Below are 16,864 nucleotides of genomic sequence, written 5' to 3'. Positions count from 1 at the left end.
TTTAGCCGCCATCTTGTATTGTTGTTGCCATGGTTGGTTGCGCGGTCAAAATGTTCCCGCGTAATTTTTGATGACTGCAGCGCAGTGTGAGATCGATCGATCCCGCGATCGTCGTTTGTGTTGTGCTGACGAGTCGAGACGAGAGCGAGACGAGACACATGTGCAGACTTTTTTGATTTGAGAAACTTGACGTTGTACATATGTATATCAATTGAGTATTTTGATAACTAGGCACGATCTGATATGGGACTTGAGTCTCGCTTCGATGTTGCGCTTCAAGAATGATCGTGGCTTGCGCTACGACCTGGCTACCCATCCAGAAGAGATTCTGTTGGCCCGTGGCAAGACTACCACCTTTGGTCGTCGACGAAACAATGATGTGTGTTTGGACAGCCTGAAGCCGCAGCTGATATCCCGACTACACGCTCACATTACCGGCGAGGAGGAAAGTGTGTTCACCCTCACTAGTATTGGTATGAATGGTGTGGCGGTGAACGGGGTGCTCGTGAAAACTCCCGTCCGCCTGCGCCACGGCGACGAGGTGGTCTTCGGAGGCGACAAATCTTTGTCGGAGCTGGTGTACGAGTTCATTGCGTCATCGGTGACGTCATGCGGAGGAACTGATGCAGCTGCCCAGGCTGGCAGCAGCTGCACGACGGCTACCACAGCATCCGGGGCGAGATCAGCGGCCGCGGATGTCGGCGAGGGCGTGCACGCCAGTCCCGCCGATCCAGGCGGGCTGCCGTCAGCCGTCGCTAGCGTTGCCCGCGTGTGCAGCAACGCCGCTGTTTCATCGAGAGCATCGCAGTACAGCCAGTGCGTCGGTGCGCGCACCACTGGCACTAGCAGATCGTTGACATCCACAACAGCCAGCCCCACGTCGGCAACATTGACGGCCGTCAGTCGAGAGCAAGTCGACAGCGCGGCGACTCCGGACGCCGCGGCTCGGGCCGCATCTAGTGCACACGCCGGGATTGCTTCAGCAACAGCTGTTGCTGCCGCCGGGCCTCGGCCGTCGACTACTCAAGTTGCTGCGGCGACCACCGTGTCGCCGGGGAGAGATCCCACCTTGCTTGCCGTGGCTGCGGAGCTGACGGTGACTGAGCACACTGGCACTGCGGCGGCAGTGGCATTTCCCGCGGCGCTAGCGAGCGGCGGCACTGACGAGCTTGTCGTGTCCGTTGACCGGCCCGTTTCCTCCCAGTCGCAGTCGTCGCCGCCGCGTGAGGAGTCGCAGTCCGGCGCCTTGTTCGCAGGCGTGCAGACTATACGGCCTGATGAATCGGCAGCTTTGCAACGAAACCGTCCGCCGGCTGGCGTTCCAGCCGTTGGAGCGACGGCGTCCCACGGCTCTGCTGTGGAGTCCGTGAGTGCTAGTGGTGGCGATGGTCGACGTCTGGCTGCTCCAGGCACGACAACTGCGGCGACGAGTGGTGTTGAATGCACGGGGTCTCTGTCGCCGCTTCGCATACCGCGGTCTGCTGCAGTGAAGCGACCGCACGAGGTGAGCACGCATTCTTGTGTGCGCATGTGTGTGTGTGTGTGTGTGTGTGTGTGTGTGTGTGTGTGTGTGTGTGTGTGTGTGTGTGGAGGGGGGCGGACGAGTGCATCTGGTTTTTTCTTTCGCTGAAACAACGTGCTCGCTACACTGATTACCAGCAGGTGTACTAGTAGGCTGCAGCTGTCTTGACCGATTGGGCAGCTATCTGGCAAAAGTTTCATTTGCTTTTAAGAGAAAACTGGAGGGGGGGGGGGGGGGGTAGCCAGCTCACCTGCATGTTTGCATGCTTCTCTCTCTCTCTCTCTCTCTCTCTCTCTCTCTCTCTCTCTCTCTCTCTCTCTCTCTCTCTCTCTCCCTCTCCCTCTCCCTCTCCCCCTCTCTCTCTCTCTCTCTCTCTCTCTCTCTCTCTCTCTCTCTCTCTCTCTCTCTCTCTCTCTCTCTCTCTCTCTCTCTCTCTCTCTCTCTCTCTCTCTCTCTCTCTCTCTCTCTCTCTCTCTTTCTCTCTCTCTCTCTCTCTCTCTCTCTCTCTCTCTCTGTCCCCCTCCCCTGCCCAGTATATACTTCACACTGTCCTGTACTCGTTCTGTGTCTGGTGCCCTGTGTGTGATCACAAGGATGCTGCTGGAGAGATGCAGGTTGATGGCTCAGATGTTGTCGTTACCTCTGCCTCCACCGCCAGTGCCCGTGTTGGTAACGTTCAAGCGGCTAATAATGTCATTGTTGTAGGCGAGGGCAGTGATGCTGACGACGACGACGATGTTGTTCTTGTGAATCCTGGTAGCACTGCGCGTGCGACGGCACACTCTGTAGCAGTCACCTCGGCAACGTCAGCAGCTGCTTCAGTTGCCCCGGCAATGTCAACGGTTGCTTCAGTTGCCCCAGCAGCTGCCTCGGCGGCATCAGCAGTTGCTACGGCGACACCAGCAGCTGCTGCAGTTGCCTCGACAACGCCGGCAGCTGCCGCAGCAGCAGCACCACCAGTGGGTAAGAACCCTGGGATGATGTAATGTGTCAGGTCGAAGATTAATTTTGAATTATGATAAAAGAAGGTGTGAGTGTGTTGTGTTTGTGTGTGCTGCCATGCGGGAGTGGGTTGACTGTTCATGCGCCGTATCTGTATGCATGTGTGTGTTATCTTGTTGCCAGCTGCGATAATGGGCTGGGTCGATAACATCGACAAACAGTTAATGTGTTGTGTGTGTGTGTGTGTGTGTGTGTGTGTGTGTGTGTGTGCGTGTGTGTGCGCGCGCGTGTGTGCATGTGTATTTATCCTGTTGTCAGCTGCCATGGCGGGCTAGGTCGATAACGTAAACAAGCAGTTATTGTGTTTTGTCTATGTGTGTGTGTTTGTGTGTGTGTGTGTGCGCGCGCACTTGTGTGGGCGTGCGTGTGTGCGCGCATATGTGTGTATGTGTCTGTGTGTGTGTGTGTGCGCGCATATGTGTGTATGTGTCTGTGTGTGTGTGTGCGCGCGTGTCTGTGTGCGTTTATCTTGCTGTCAGCTGCCATGCCTGGCTGGGTGGATAACATGAACAAGCAGTTCATGTGCTGTGTCTGTCAGGAGTTGATGGTACAGTCCACCGTACTCAAGTGCTCTCACACATTCTGCTGGACGTGCATCGAGAGCTGGCTGAAGTAAGTAGCGTGTATACTTACTTGCAAGCCTTGTCCCTTCTCTGACCTTGTGATTTGTTGAAGAAAGGTGCAGATCTTGTACAAAGTTGTTTGTGGATAGGCGACGTGGAGAGCGGTGAACAGTACTCGCGAAACAGACGTTGAACGTTTGAGCTACAAAATAGCGTAATGAAGTTGTATGTGATGACTGAAAGTCGATGAAAATGTTGATATCAACACGGAAGGTAGAAGCAGCAGTGGCATTGCACACTCTTGTTTGTGTGCTCCTGACGCTGATCACCTCAAGTGCCATTCAAGAGTTCACGCGTGCACTGCTGAGCTGTACGTGCATGCGTATCCATGGCGACCGTCGTGGACCTGTGTGCCCACTGCATTCCGGCCGATGGCCGTAGTTGCTTTTACACTCATAGGGCACCCTGTAAGAAGACCTTAGGGTCTGTTGGGAATGCCCAAAAAAATACAATGCAAAAATCTCCTTTATCCGGACCTCGACATTACGGCCATCTCGGTCTACCGGGCACCCTGTGGGGGGTTCTGTTGGTGGTGGCCGCTCTGAAGTGGGTGTTGATGTTGCGTGCCTGTCTGTCTGTCTGCTTGTTTGTGTGTGTGTGCGCGCACGTGCATGTCTGTCTGTTTCAGGAAAAACAAGACTTGTCCAATGTGCCGTGCTCCTGCCTCGTTGGCCACCAGTATTCGAACAATGGTAAACAGTAATAAAGTAACGAATAATCGATTATTCGAATTTTTGGGGTTACAGAACACGAGTTGCATTACTGTCTGATGTAGAGCACTGTGATATTCAGCAGTCTGATATTATGTCACTAGAGAACAACTCGAAACCACTATCCAACAGTCTCTCTGTCTGCCTGTCTCTCTCTCTCTCTCTCTCTCTCTCTCTCTCTCTCTCTCTCTCTCTTTCTGCTTAGGTGCTCGACAATGCCATTGACTGCTTTGCCGAGACTCTTCCTGAGGATGAGAAAGCTGACCGGGAGGCACGGCTAAAGGTTTGTCTCCCGGAGATCAGACTTGGTTCGCTTGTCTGTCTGTGCACATGCGCGTTTGTTTTGAGCACCGGCAGCACTGTACCCCTATCATACTCTGTGTGTGTATGTCCAGTAAAACCTGTGACTAACGACCACCCCTTGGGGCCAGAGAAAGCGGTCTTTCGTGGCAGGTGGTCCTTAGTTAGAGGTTTGCACCGCACAACCATAGTGAATGTGAGACCGTCCGTGCCTTGCGAAGTGGTCTGTAGCACCAGGCTGCTCGCTAGTCACGGTGGTCTTTAGTTACAGGTTTTGCTCTAGTTGAATAGCGATATGCATGACTGTGCTCCCTGGGATTTTTGGTCCATTTGACCACTTTGCTGGTGAGCTGATCTACTCACCTCCCACAGCTTTAGGAGCTGCATCTGCGCCTTAGATCTTTGCAGGGTGGTGGGGTTCCTATGGATGCTGACAACTCAGTCTTACTGAGTCTCAAGCAAACCTTGAATTTTTTAAATGTGCTCACTGCTCAGTGAATTCCTAGCCCGTTCCTTCTTCTAAAACATGTATTACAAGGCTCTTGTACGGGCGAAAATACCATCATTATCATTATCAATAAATAGAAATATGTAAATAGGCGTCGAGGCGACAATAGTTTTAGAATTGCGATCAACAGAACGAGCTGAACCGACATTTCACAAAGGCTTTTATTGTATTCAAAAAACGAGTGGATACGAAGGCAGTGAAGAAGATGGAAGAAAGAAAAAATGTGATATGGAGAAAATGATGAACAAAAAATCGTACTTCGAACTAGTTTTCGCACAACACTCCTCAGGAAGCTACGTTGTACTAATGAAAAACAATCCAGAAAGATACTAATGGGGAGAAATGGAGTGAGAAGAAACAACACCTATGAAAATGATAATGCTAGCACTAAGGTAATAACAGGAAAAACTGCGAAAGCACTTAACGAACTTGTAAAGACTACTAGTATACTGTGACACAAGATATGACACCATGGCCAACCAGGGCCAAACAGACAGAACAAGCTGCTACTAGAACAATTTCAAACGAATAATGCTGTCCTTCTGGACACACAGATTAGGCTTATGAATACGTTGACAAACAGCTTCTAACACACTCAACTGCAACTTATAACCATGACGAGCACGGCACAAAACAGAAAAAGAAGAATCAGAATACACCTTGCAGCAATCAGGACGAGATACAAGATGCTTATACACTGATGACTTCCTACTAGAAAACACACGCTCGCACCCACTCTTACTCACACAATCATTCTCGCTCTCACACTCACCGGACTCACTGGCCGAATCCTCCTCAACGACGTCCTGCCTTGGAGCAATCAGGTCCCGTCTCCTCCCATCCCTTGTCTCACGCTCCTGTTGTGCATTCCGTTGGCTCTGTACTTCCGTACTGAAATAGGTCATGGTGTAATTCGCAGTTGTTCTTCTGGGTCTCGTTGATATTGAGGTAGGTATTGTTGTCGTCTCTGCCGGTGATGCAGCAAGCGATGATGACGCAAACGTGTCTGCATGCAACACACGTGGCGTCGCCAAAGCCACATCCACCTCCGCTGGTGGAGGGAGTGACTTGGTCATGGCCACGGGAGCCAGTGGTGGACTTGCCGAGTGGGACGCTAGGTCCTGTGTTGGCGGAGGTAGTGGTTGTTTACGGGGTCTTCCCCGCGTGGGACGCTCCAGTTGTGCGCTACGTGGGATAATGTGTAAAGGAGTGTGTTGCTTGATGCGTTCGCTCAGGTGCTGAACAGTCCTACCAACATACCGGCTAGCACAATTCCGGCATTCAAAGTTGTAGATTACATGACTTAAATGATGGGTTGGTAGGACGTCCTTCAACACCGTGAACGAACGCATCGTTGTGTAGACGGGTATGAAGTGTACCGCATAGTAGGTTTGTTTGATGATCGCACGAACTTCACGACTCACATTGTCAGACTTCTTTCCCTTCCATGGTAAGCACAAAAAGACAGGACAACGAGCAGGCCCTATCAATTCATGTTTCGGCGTGGGGGCTGTAGACAACAGTTTTGCCAACATGTCGCCTGGGTATCCGTTTTTGGTGAAAACTGAACGGAGAAATTCGAGCTCACCACTGAGTTTACAAGGTGAACAGATCCGTTTGGCGCGATCCACAAGATTCTTTACTAAGTTGACTTTATAATTAGACGAACAGTACGAGTCATAGGAAATGTATTGTCCGGTGAATGTCGGTTTACGATACACCGATGTTACGCTACCAAATTCGGTTTTCTCAACAAGTACGTCGAGGAAGGATAACTTGCTGGACTGCTCGTGCTCACATGTGAAGCGGAGGGAAGGGTGAAGGCTGTTGAGAGCACCAAGAAAGACTTCGCTGTCTTCTATGGAATCAAAGTATGTGAAAGAGTCATCAACGAAACGGAAATAAAGACTCGGCCATAGAGACGCATCAATCTTGCACTCACAGTAACTGACAAAGACATTAGCTAACACGGGACCCAACGGAGAGCCCATGGCTACTCCATCTATCTGCTTATACATCACGTCATTGAACGAAAACTCGACGCCAGTTGTGACTAACAACATCAAACGTCGAAAAGCACATTCAGGTAGCCACGGAGTGTCAACTTCGTCAACACGGTACAACACATCCGCGCAAATATCAATTGTCTCCTCCAGCGGTACGTTTGTGAACAAACTCACTACATCGAACGAACACATATGTGAGTGAGTTGGAACAGGTCGGGCCCGTAGCTTCTCTACGAAATCGAAACTATCTTTGACAGTGTGTCGGCAGTAGTGCTCCTCAACAACTTTCAACAACCTACACAACCACTTAGAGATTGAATACTGTGGGGAAGCTGTCATGGAGACGATTGGCCGGACAGGACATGTAGGCTTATGTATTTTTGGTAAACCATAAAGGCGAGGACGTAGTGATCCGACCGGCTTCATCAAGTCAAATTCATGTGTAGAGATACTCTTGTCGGCTTTTAGTTTCTTTAGGTAATTGATTAACTCTGGCTCTACTTTCAAGGTTCTGTCAAACTGTCCTACTGGGCCAATTGCTTGGAATTTAGATGTATCAGCATGCAAGGATGACAATCATTTTGTCAACATAGTCAGCTTTGTTCATAATGACTGTAGCACGACCTTTGTCAGGTCTGGTTATGATGATGTCCTTATTCGCTCGCAATTCTTTACGGGCTTTGAGATGCTCGCGAGATAATGAGAAAGAACTTCGGTCTGGTAATTGTTCGGAATGCTCTTCAGCCTCTGCTCTAAGTTTAGCTGCGCACACCGACTGTTGAGCCTCGGAAATCGGCGAAAAGCATAATAGTTTCCTGTAAAACAGTTCAAATTCTGTCATGACGATTTCTTTGTTGTTACAAGAAGGCGGAATTCCGAAGTCTGTTCCGCGGGAAAGGAGTTCTTTTTGCACATCAGTCAATTCCAAGGCTGACATGTTGATGATGCTGTTTGGATTGAAGGTAACCTGGCCATATCTTTTCTTTCGAAGCCAGGTGAAGGTCTTGTCATACTTAGCGATCAGTCGTATCCGTTGTCTATCATCGTTTTCGGATAAGAGCAGCGAGAAGCGTAGGAAGTCATGGGCAGACAAAAACGAACGCGCACGGTCATATAAGTACTTAAACTGGACGCGGGCATTGGACAAAGAGTCACGCGACCTGGCAATATCATCTTTGAGAAATACTCTCTCTATTGATAAGGAATGATAGGCCTTGGTCTTCTGAACGCGTTTCTGAACACCACAGGGACAGACACCAGTGTTCAGACACCGTGTCAGAAACGAAACGTTATACGCGACATTACGGCAGTAGAAACGTTTCCTCAGCACAGCATTCAGCAAATCTATCTGATTTTGTGTGTACCTCAATCTGAAATATGTAAATAGGCGTCGAGGCGACAATAGTTTTAGAATTGCGATCAACAGAACGAGCTGAACCGACATTTCACAAAGGCTTTTATTGTATTCAAAAAACGAGTGGATACGAAGGCAGTGAAGAAGATGGAAGAAAGAAAAAATGTGATATGGAGAAAATGATGAACAAAAAATCGTACTTCGAACTAGTTTTCGCACAACACTCCTCAGGAAGCTACGTTGTACTAATGAAAAACAATCCAGAAAGATACTAATGGGGAGAAATGGAGTGAGAAGAAACAACACCTATGAAAATGATAATCCTAGCACTAAGGTAATAACAGGAAAAACTGCGAAAGCACTTAACAAACTTGTAAATACTACTAGTATACTGTGACACAAGATATGAGTGTGTTAGAAGCTGTTTGTCAACGTATTCATAAGCCTAATCTGTGTGTCCAGAAGGACAGCATTATTCGTTTGAAATTGTTCTAGTAGCAGCTTGTTCTGTCTGTTTGGCCCTGGTTGGCCATGGTGTCATATCTTGTGTCACAGTATACTAGTAGTCTTTACAAGTTCGTTAAGTGCTTTCGCAGTTTTTCCTGTTATTACCTTAGTGCTAGCATTATCATTTTCATAGGTGTTGTTTCTTCTCACTCCATTTCTCCCCATTAGTATCTTTCTGGATTGTTTTTCATTAGTACAACGTAGCTTCCTGAGGAGTGTTGTGCGAAAACTAGTTCGAAGTACGATTTTTTGTTCATCATTTTCTCCATATCACATTTTTTCTTTCTTCCATCTTCTTCACTGCCTTCGTATCCACTCGTTTTTTGAATACAATAAAAGCCTTTGTGAAATGTCGGTTCAGCTCGTTCTGTTGATCGCAATTCTAAAATAAATAGAAATGCAACTAAAACCCAATACAATTATTGAAAAGAACTCAAAGCAAAGCAATGCTGTTCCTTCTTCGGCGCCCTGCAGCACTGTATTATGACGTATTCTGTTTGAACTTAGTCTGAACACATGTACTGTACTGTACTGGCGGGCGCCAAAGAACAGAGCGCCGAAGAACGGAGCGCCGAAGGCCGGCCAGTCTAGGATCTCGCCAAACACCGCATACCGATGTATACACGGTGAATCGACTGTGCATAGACTGTAGTACCGTAAAGTACCGCCGGAGCGCCCCCGTCTCGCCAGAGCGCCCCACCTTGATTTTACAGCCGGGGAAAAGAATAGCGTATGGCAGAATGCAACGAAGTTTGTACGGTGTGAGAACCTTAGTGTACTAAGGTCACACTAAGCAGGTTTTTGCGTGGAGCTCGTGTCCGCTCGAAGGTACGGATTGTCTGCACAACGTGCAATATGTGTACAAAGTTCGTGTTGTATGACCTACAGGCAGGAGACCACCTCCACAATACGACCACGAAAGGACGAGATGGTGGGGCGCTCTGGCGGTAATTTACGGTACATGAAAATAAGAACGGTCTGGACTAGGAGGCTGACTCCCCAGTTCTTTGGCGACCAACAGTACAGTCAGACCTCGCTTAGCCGCACACATCCGTTTTCCACAAAAATATCCGGATAGGCGAGGGAACCGGATAATTGAACACACATACTGTTTGTAAGCATTGCATGTGCTGTAAACTGGTGGCCAACGATTTTCTTCCGGATGGCGAGGGATCCGGATAAACGAGGACCGGAAAAGCGAGGTCCGACTGTACTGTACTGTTCCACTCGTGTTGTCTTCCTTGCATTGTCTGAACTCAACGTGGAGACGTGTATCGTTCCATTCGTGCTGTTTTCCTTGTGTTGTGCAGAAACTAAAGGAAGCCAAGTCAGCGGCCGCCGCGGCCGCTCCACCAGCAAAGCGGTACGTACCGCAAATACAGTGAAAGGGTTAATTGCGCAATGATTTCGTTTGTACCGCCGACACTCCACACGGCCATCTGGGTATGGTTGTGTTTGTGTGCAGAATGCTGAACAGTGCATTCCGGGTCACAGCGCACTCACACGCATTACTCATCTACATCCCATATTTGGCAATGCACAATGGGCTTATGGCAACTCTCTCTCTCTCTCTCTCCCTCCCTCTATCTCTCTCTCTCTCTCTCTCTCTCTCTCTCTCTCTCTCTCTTGTCGTAACACAGGGCAAACACACGCGCCACCACCGTGAATGTGCAGCCAGCCATTATCAACCTGGACGGTTACCAGGTTGGGGATGGTGACGATGATGATGATGAAGACGACGACGATGAAGACGACGACGACGATGAAGACGACGACGATGATGAAGGCGATGATGGTGGTTATCCGTATGGTTACGAGAGCTATGATGACGATGACGCGTCAGAGGATAGCTACGGTCGGCGTCCGGAGACTAATGTATGTACAGTGTATTTTGTAGTTTTACTGTCGTGGACATGGAAATCCGGTCGAACGACCAGAGCCGGCGCCGTCAGTGCATACAGAACGTTGCATGCACAGTGCACATGTTGATCGCCTGCTCACTCACGGCTGCATGGCCAGCGCACTGGGGCCGCTTGACCTCTGATTGGATTTCCATGTCCACGACAGTAGATTCTCCACAGGCCTTGGCCTACATCAAGGGAGTCTTCGGGGTTTTTTTTAATTTTTTTTTTGAAAGTAGTTCAAAATGCACATGCCTACATAGAATGGAAGAGAACAACAACAACAGCAAGAGAACACAGGGGACTACAAAAAAAACAAAAACAAAAAACAAAAACAAAAAAACAAAGGTCACGGGCCGGTGTTGTGAAGTGTTCTTCTTCTTGCTTGGCAATCTACTGTGACACCTGTCTAAGCTGACCGCTCATGGGACCCTGCCTATGTGGTCGTCGTGTAGTACAGGCGGTCTTCTTATCCAGGGTCAATGTAACTGCAAACAGTGCCCCAGTGTTCCTGGCCGTGGTGGTCCGCTACGGTCCATTTCAAAAATATAGACGCATGGTATTTTTGAAATATTTCAAATTTGGCTGGAGCTTTTGAGAATTTTTTTCGGAATGTTGCTCAGGTCCTTCCCGCAATTACTCTCATATAGATTTTATAGCGATCGGATAGCAAACGCTCAATTTCGAAATTTCTATGCACAAAGTGATTAATTTTACAGATTTTATGTGGTATAGATGCTGGCCTAACGTTTTTTTTGTAATCGCGCGTCTATATTTTTGAAACGCACTGTAGGTCTGGTGTTCACCGTAACAGAGCGACCACCTTGACAGGTTTTACTGTACAGCGTGCAGCGTGTTGTTTGCCAATGAATGTAACAGGACATCATCGCACCGCTTGTTTCTATTTGTGGTGGTCCTCCAGGGCTGGTGTTCACCTTATTAAGAGTAACTATTGATCATGGACAGGCCATTGGTTACCCACTCTCATTGTAAAATCGAAAAAAGGTTTTGTTCTTTTCAGACCAAGAGTGGTACAGATTCTTTATCCACTGGCGCTGTTGTTCAGAACGACGAAACGTCTGGAAAAGTACCGTAATAATTCCTACCTTTGTTAATCATATGTACCACTCTTCGTCAAAAAGCGAAAGCTTTTTTAGTTCACCTTATCAGAGTGATCACCTTGGCAGGTTTTACCAAGAGTACATAACCCCCCAGTGTGTGCAACGCCGATCCAGCTCTGCATAGGGTCTTGGTCGAGCGGAATCGGATCTTCTGATGTCATGCGTACACTCCACACCAGCGCAAGGCCGGTCTCGAGGCAGGACACCATTGTTTTTGATCCGAGAGTACCCGCGACTCCCCGGGTTCCCCTCAGATGTGTACGGTATTATGACGCAAAGATCCGATTCCGCTCGACCAAGACCCTATGCAGAGCTGGATCAGGTGTTGCACACTCTGGGGGGTTATGTACTCTTGGTTTTACTGTAGTCGTTCTAATGGTTTGTCATCCAATGGGTAGCAGTTATGCTGCTCAGCTCTGCTGTGAGTGCGTGAGACAATGTTGATACTTCTCGAGGCATTGGGTGACTGGTTTGTATCGTGTCCAGGACGAAAGTAATTGTCTGCATGTGTGTGTATGTGTGTGTGTGTGGTGTGTGTGTGTGTGTGTGTGGTGTGCATGTGCATGGGTTGTGCATGTGTGTCTGTGTGCGCAGGTGTACAGTTTTGAAATATCGCCTAGCAACCGTGCAATGTGCCGCACTTGCCATCATCCCATCGCCCTTGGGTAGGTTCTGCACCATGCCACACTACCGTATTTCCCCGTAAGTTAGTTCTCCCCAATGACTTAGTACCCTCCCCCCCCCCCCCCCCCCCCCCTATAAAAAATACACTTTCCACTGCCGAGGTTATCACCCCGAAAGACAGTCCCCCCCCCCCCCGAAAGATAGTAAGTTCGTACCCGTCCTACATGTACAGACACCGTACAGTACATACATCATATGCACGGACACTGGAGTTGCGCAGGCTTCCCACTGCGTGTCATTTACCCCCGATAAAAAAAGTACTCCCCGAAAGATAGTACCACCCCCGAAAGTTAGTACTCATGTGGCTGCTAAGTTTGAAAGTTAGTACGTACTAACTTACGGGGAAATACGGTATTGTTTGTCATTGTTGTGTTAACCCTTTGAGGCCCATAGTACAGATGTATATCCGTACCAGTGTACAGTGCATACTTTTCAAAGTGTGTGTGTATGTGTATGCATGTGTGTGTCCCATATGGTGTAGTGGTATTGTATGTGCAGTCGATTTCCAATCGAGAGGTTGCAGGTTCAATTCCCGACGATTATGGTCGCACACGTCTTTCTTCTCTTTCTCATTCTCCTAGCTCTTCTTTCATTCTCCTGGGTGGTTACCAACAGCCAGTGTATGCCGGAGTATGTTGTGGTGTGGCAAGTGTGTGTAAAAAAAATGAAAAATAGGGATTCACTGGCCAGAAAAAGCCACTTCATCAGCTGTGTGGTGGATACCAGGCTAAAATTAGTGGCGGTCAATTCATCAGCCCTGCAAGCTGTTGAATGGTGTAATCCCAGCACAAGTTGCTATGTCTAACATAGCTGTTCGCTATCATCGCTTCCGCGATGGGCAGGTCTGAGGTATGCATGTGTGGGTATGTATGCGTGTGTGTGTGTGTGCGCGCGCGCGTGCGTGCACGTGTGTATGTGCAGGGTACTACGCTGGCGGCGAGTGTCTAACGCCGACTACATGTACTACGAGCAGACGGAGTTCTACCACTATGCCTGCAAGGAACCGGCAAGGCGCTTCCTGGCTCCAAGAGACCAGGTATGGTATAGGTACTGGTACGAATAGATGATATGCTAAATAACATGCAACTAGACTTGAGAGGGCATCGCACGCAAGTTGCATACGGATTATACTACAATGTGTACATCCTGATAACGTGCAACTAGACTTGAGAGGGCATCGCACGCAAGTTGCATGCGAATTATACTACAATGTGTACATGGTAGTCCCTGAGCTCTGCAGGAATGCAAGTCAAAGGTAACCGTACAACTTTGAACTTTGTATGCAACTACTCTGCAATGCCTTCTCAAGTCTAGTTGCACGTTATTTGGCATATCACCTATTGCTGCCCTAGCCCTGATCCCCCGTTTGTATTAATGTGTTTATGGATTCTCCACAGGCCTTAGCCTAAATCGAAGGAGTCTCCGTTGCTACCCCTGACTGTAACTCCCTGTTGCTGCTTTTACCCTATTCCCTATTGTTGCCCTCAACCCTATTCCCTATTGTTGCCCTCAACCCTACTCCCTGTTGTTGCCTTTACCCTATTCCCTATTGTTGCCCTCAACCCTACTCCCTATTGTTGCCCTCAACCCTACTCCCTATTGTTGCCCTCAACCCTACTCCCTATTGTTGCCCTCAACCCTACTCCCTATTGTTGCCCTCAACCCTACTCCCTATTGTTGCCCTCAACCCTACTCCCTATTGTTGCCCTCAACCCTACTCCCTATTGTTGCCCTCAACCCTACTCCCTATTGTTGCCTTTACCCTATTCCCTATTGTTGCCTTTACCCTATTCCCTATTGTTGCCCTCAACCCTACTCCCTGTTGTTGCCTTTACCCTATTCCCTATTGTTGCCCTCAACCCTATTCCCTATTGTTGCCCTCAACCCTACTCCCTATTGTTGCCCTCAACCCTACTCCCTATTGTTGCCCTCAACCCTACTCCCTATTGTTGCCCTCAACCCTATTCCCTATTGTTGCCCTCAATCCTGACCCTTGTTGCTGCCTCTAACCCTACTGCCTGTGGGCTGCCCCCAACCCTGACCCTTGTTGCTCTAACCCTACTGCCTGTTGTTGTTGGTGGTGGTGGTGGTGGTGGTGGTGTGTGTGTGTGTGTGTGTGTGTGTGTGTGTGTGTGTGTGTGTGTGTGTATGTATGTGTGTGTGTGTGTGTGTGTGTACACGTGTGTGTACACACACGTGTACACACACGTGTACACACACGTGTGTGTGTGTGTGTGTGTACACATGCTATTGTATAATTATTGCTGCTACATACCTACAGTATGCTGACCTCTTTTTTTCTTTTCTCTTTTTTTTTCGCTCTACCTCGTTTCTCTCTGCAGCAAGTTCTTCGCGGACTGTCAGCGACTGATCGTGCCCTGGTCACTGCTTACTACAATCGCACAGCGTAGTGTGTGGCTGGCTGTACCCAGTGTGTTGGCTTTACCCACCCGATGCGTTACGTATCTCGTGCGTTAGTTTCGCCCTACGTCTGTGTGCGTCCGTCTCACGCGGTATGTGCGTGTGTGTGTTGCTGTCGAGATCCGCACGTCGCGGCACGCACTCGGTGCGTTGGTTTTGAGTTTTTGACCCGCTGAATGCATTACGTGTCTCGTGCATTGGTTTCGCCGTACACCCGTGTTCGTTCATATGGCGTGACTTGATTATGATGCTGGGAATGGATGGTGCGTGCGCGTGGGTGCCGCTGTGCAGCCCAGAAGAAGAAACCATCATTCTAGTGTTCTTGTTGTCGAGATCGGAGCGTCACAGTGTGCACCTCCCTGCTGTGGCACCACCGTGCATCTCATCCACTCAAAGACTGCGCTCTCTCCGGCCTGTTTCCACAAGTATATGGAACGCGAGGCACGCACGTACGATGACCGCGGAATTCCGCGCGGACGCGGTCGGTACCATCGCCGCATGGTGTCACCGGAGAATCACTTCAACACAGTGCGTATCATGTAGTTGGTCTGCACCAGGCTGGCGCTCGCTCGGCCGTATCTGCTGCTTTTTAGTTGGCTCGCATGCATTGCTGCTCAGCCGTATTCGGAACTCATCATACCAACCCTAGCGTATACCTTAGTTCTCCTTTCGTTCACGGAGTACCTATTCGGCTGCTACCGTAGTCTGCTGTATGATTTGATGTACTTGTACTGTGCATAGCAAGTGCGGCTTCAGAACACCCATTCGACCGCCCTGGGATTCATCGATTTTCGTGTAGCTCCCGTGGCTTCCGATGTTCTCTCCTTCTTCTCGTTCTGGCTGTGTAGGTGTTGTTGTTGTTGCCGCTGCCCATGCTGTCCTGGCTGGACTTAGCGGTGTGGGTGCGGGCATCCAGAATCTCCGTGGCGTGACGCGCTGGACATTGTTTGTTTTCTTCCCGTCGTTTAAGCAAGTAGGCGTTTCGGACGATCTCCAACTTTCTAGGTATTTTACTTCTCTCTGTGTTTTGGTCGCTCGCGTGCTTCATAGCTGTTATTTGTTGCTGTTGTTTGTGTTGTTTTTGCGCACAAATCATATCCAGGCTTACCAAGTTCACAACCCCCCTGAGTTATTTTTGCACGTGTTGATTACTGGCACCACTGATTTTCATTTTTTTCACTTAGGTCTGGACCGATCATGGATTTTTGCCCGCGCCCGATTTCTCTTTAGTTCAACAATCAATTACTAGTAGTCGATTACTAGTAGTCGATTACTAGTAGTCGATTACTAGTAGTCGATTACACTTGTTTACAAACAGTATACTATCGGGCTTGTGTGCAAAAATATATGAATGGACTCAGATGGAGAGCCAAGGATAAATTATTTATAGAAAAGAAAAAAAGGACCCAGGAACTAAGGGTGCGTTCTTAAATCCTCTCGGAAAAGTTGGGACTCTCCGAAAAGTTCGAGAGCTGTTCTTATATCCTCTCCGAATTTCAGGAGGCTCTCCAAAGCTCTCCAAGCTCTCCAAGCTTCAGAGGTGGTTGAAACTCGGAGATTCCCGCGGTTTCGGATCAGCGCATGCGAACTAGGCTAAAAGCCACGTGTTGATCATGAGTGTACGCATTTCCCTTTTCGCATACGCACAGCGCAGACTATTTTCGTGGCACTCAAGATCACGGTCCCTTTGGCGCTCCATTTTGCTTGACATCTGCAAAATATCTCCGAATTCTTCGAGACCCGTCCTTGAAGAATCCCAGTTTCTTTGACTTCTCTTTTCTTCTTCTTCTAGAAGCTGGAGCATTTAAGAACGCACCCTTAAGTACCGTACAAGTTACGTGCTGGTGTTACAGTCCATTCATTGGAAACTGCCACCCTAACTTTTTGGTGTCTCCCACACATAGTTGTAGATATCGTGAAAACAACAGTACACCCTGCATTGTGTGACCCGTGCAATTACTCCTTGCCACATAATTTGAGGCCAGAAAAGTCCAAGAACAGGGAAATAGAAATTCAGCCAGGTTTTACAAAATTAGGACAGGTATGCCATGGCAAAATATATGGAGAAGCAGATCCAAAACCCAGATTTTTGAGATTTAAAGTGGGTTTTTGATCCTCAATTCGGCCCAAATCCGACTTTTAAAAGCCAGCGGGCCAGTTTCCGATGAATGGACTGTAGTGTACATTATGATTACTAGTATAGCG

At 48.7% G+C, this 16,864-nt stretch overlaps 1 protein-coding gene across 1 annotated transcript; it reads left to right on the top strand.

Moving 5' to 3' along the window:
* The first annotated feature begins 207 nt into the window (after nt 1-207).
* On the top strand, nt 208-15,906 carry LOC135825751 (mucin-12-like). Its single transcript, XM_065338371.1, has 10 exons — nt 208-1,504; nt 2,116-2,485; nt 3,004-3,136; nt 3,776-3,839; nt 4,063-4,140; nt 9,843-9,895; nt 10,173-10,407; nt 12,149-12,219; nt 13,160-13,274; nt 14,581-15,906. The coding sequence occupies exons 1-10, from the start codon at nt 266-268 to the stop codon at nt 14,647-14,649; spliced, it is 2,427 nt and encodes an 808-aa protein (XP_065194443.1). The 5' UTR covers nt 208-265; the 3' UTR covers nt 14,650-15,906.
* The last annotated feature ends 958 nt before the right edge of the window (nt 15,907-16,864 follow it).

This window comes from Sycon ciliatum, chromosome 10 (assembly GCF_964019385.1).
Source record: "Sycon ciliatum chromosome 10, ocSycCili1.1, whole genome shotgun sequence".
Taxonomy (NCBI): domain Eukaryota; kingdom Metazoa; phylum Porifera; class Calcarea; order Leucosolenida; family Sycettidae; genus Sycon; species Sycon ciliatum.
Note: the sequence above shows the minus strand (reverse complement) of the source record. Positions and strands in the feature narration are given on the sequence as shown.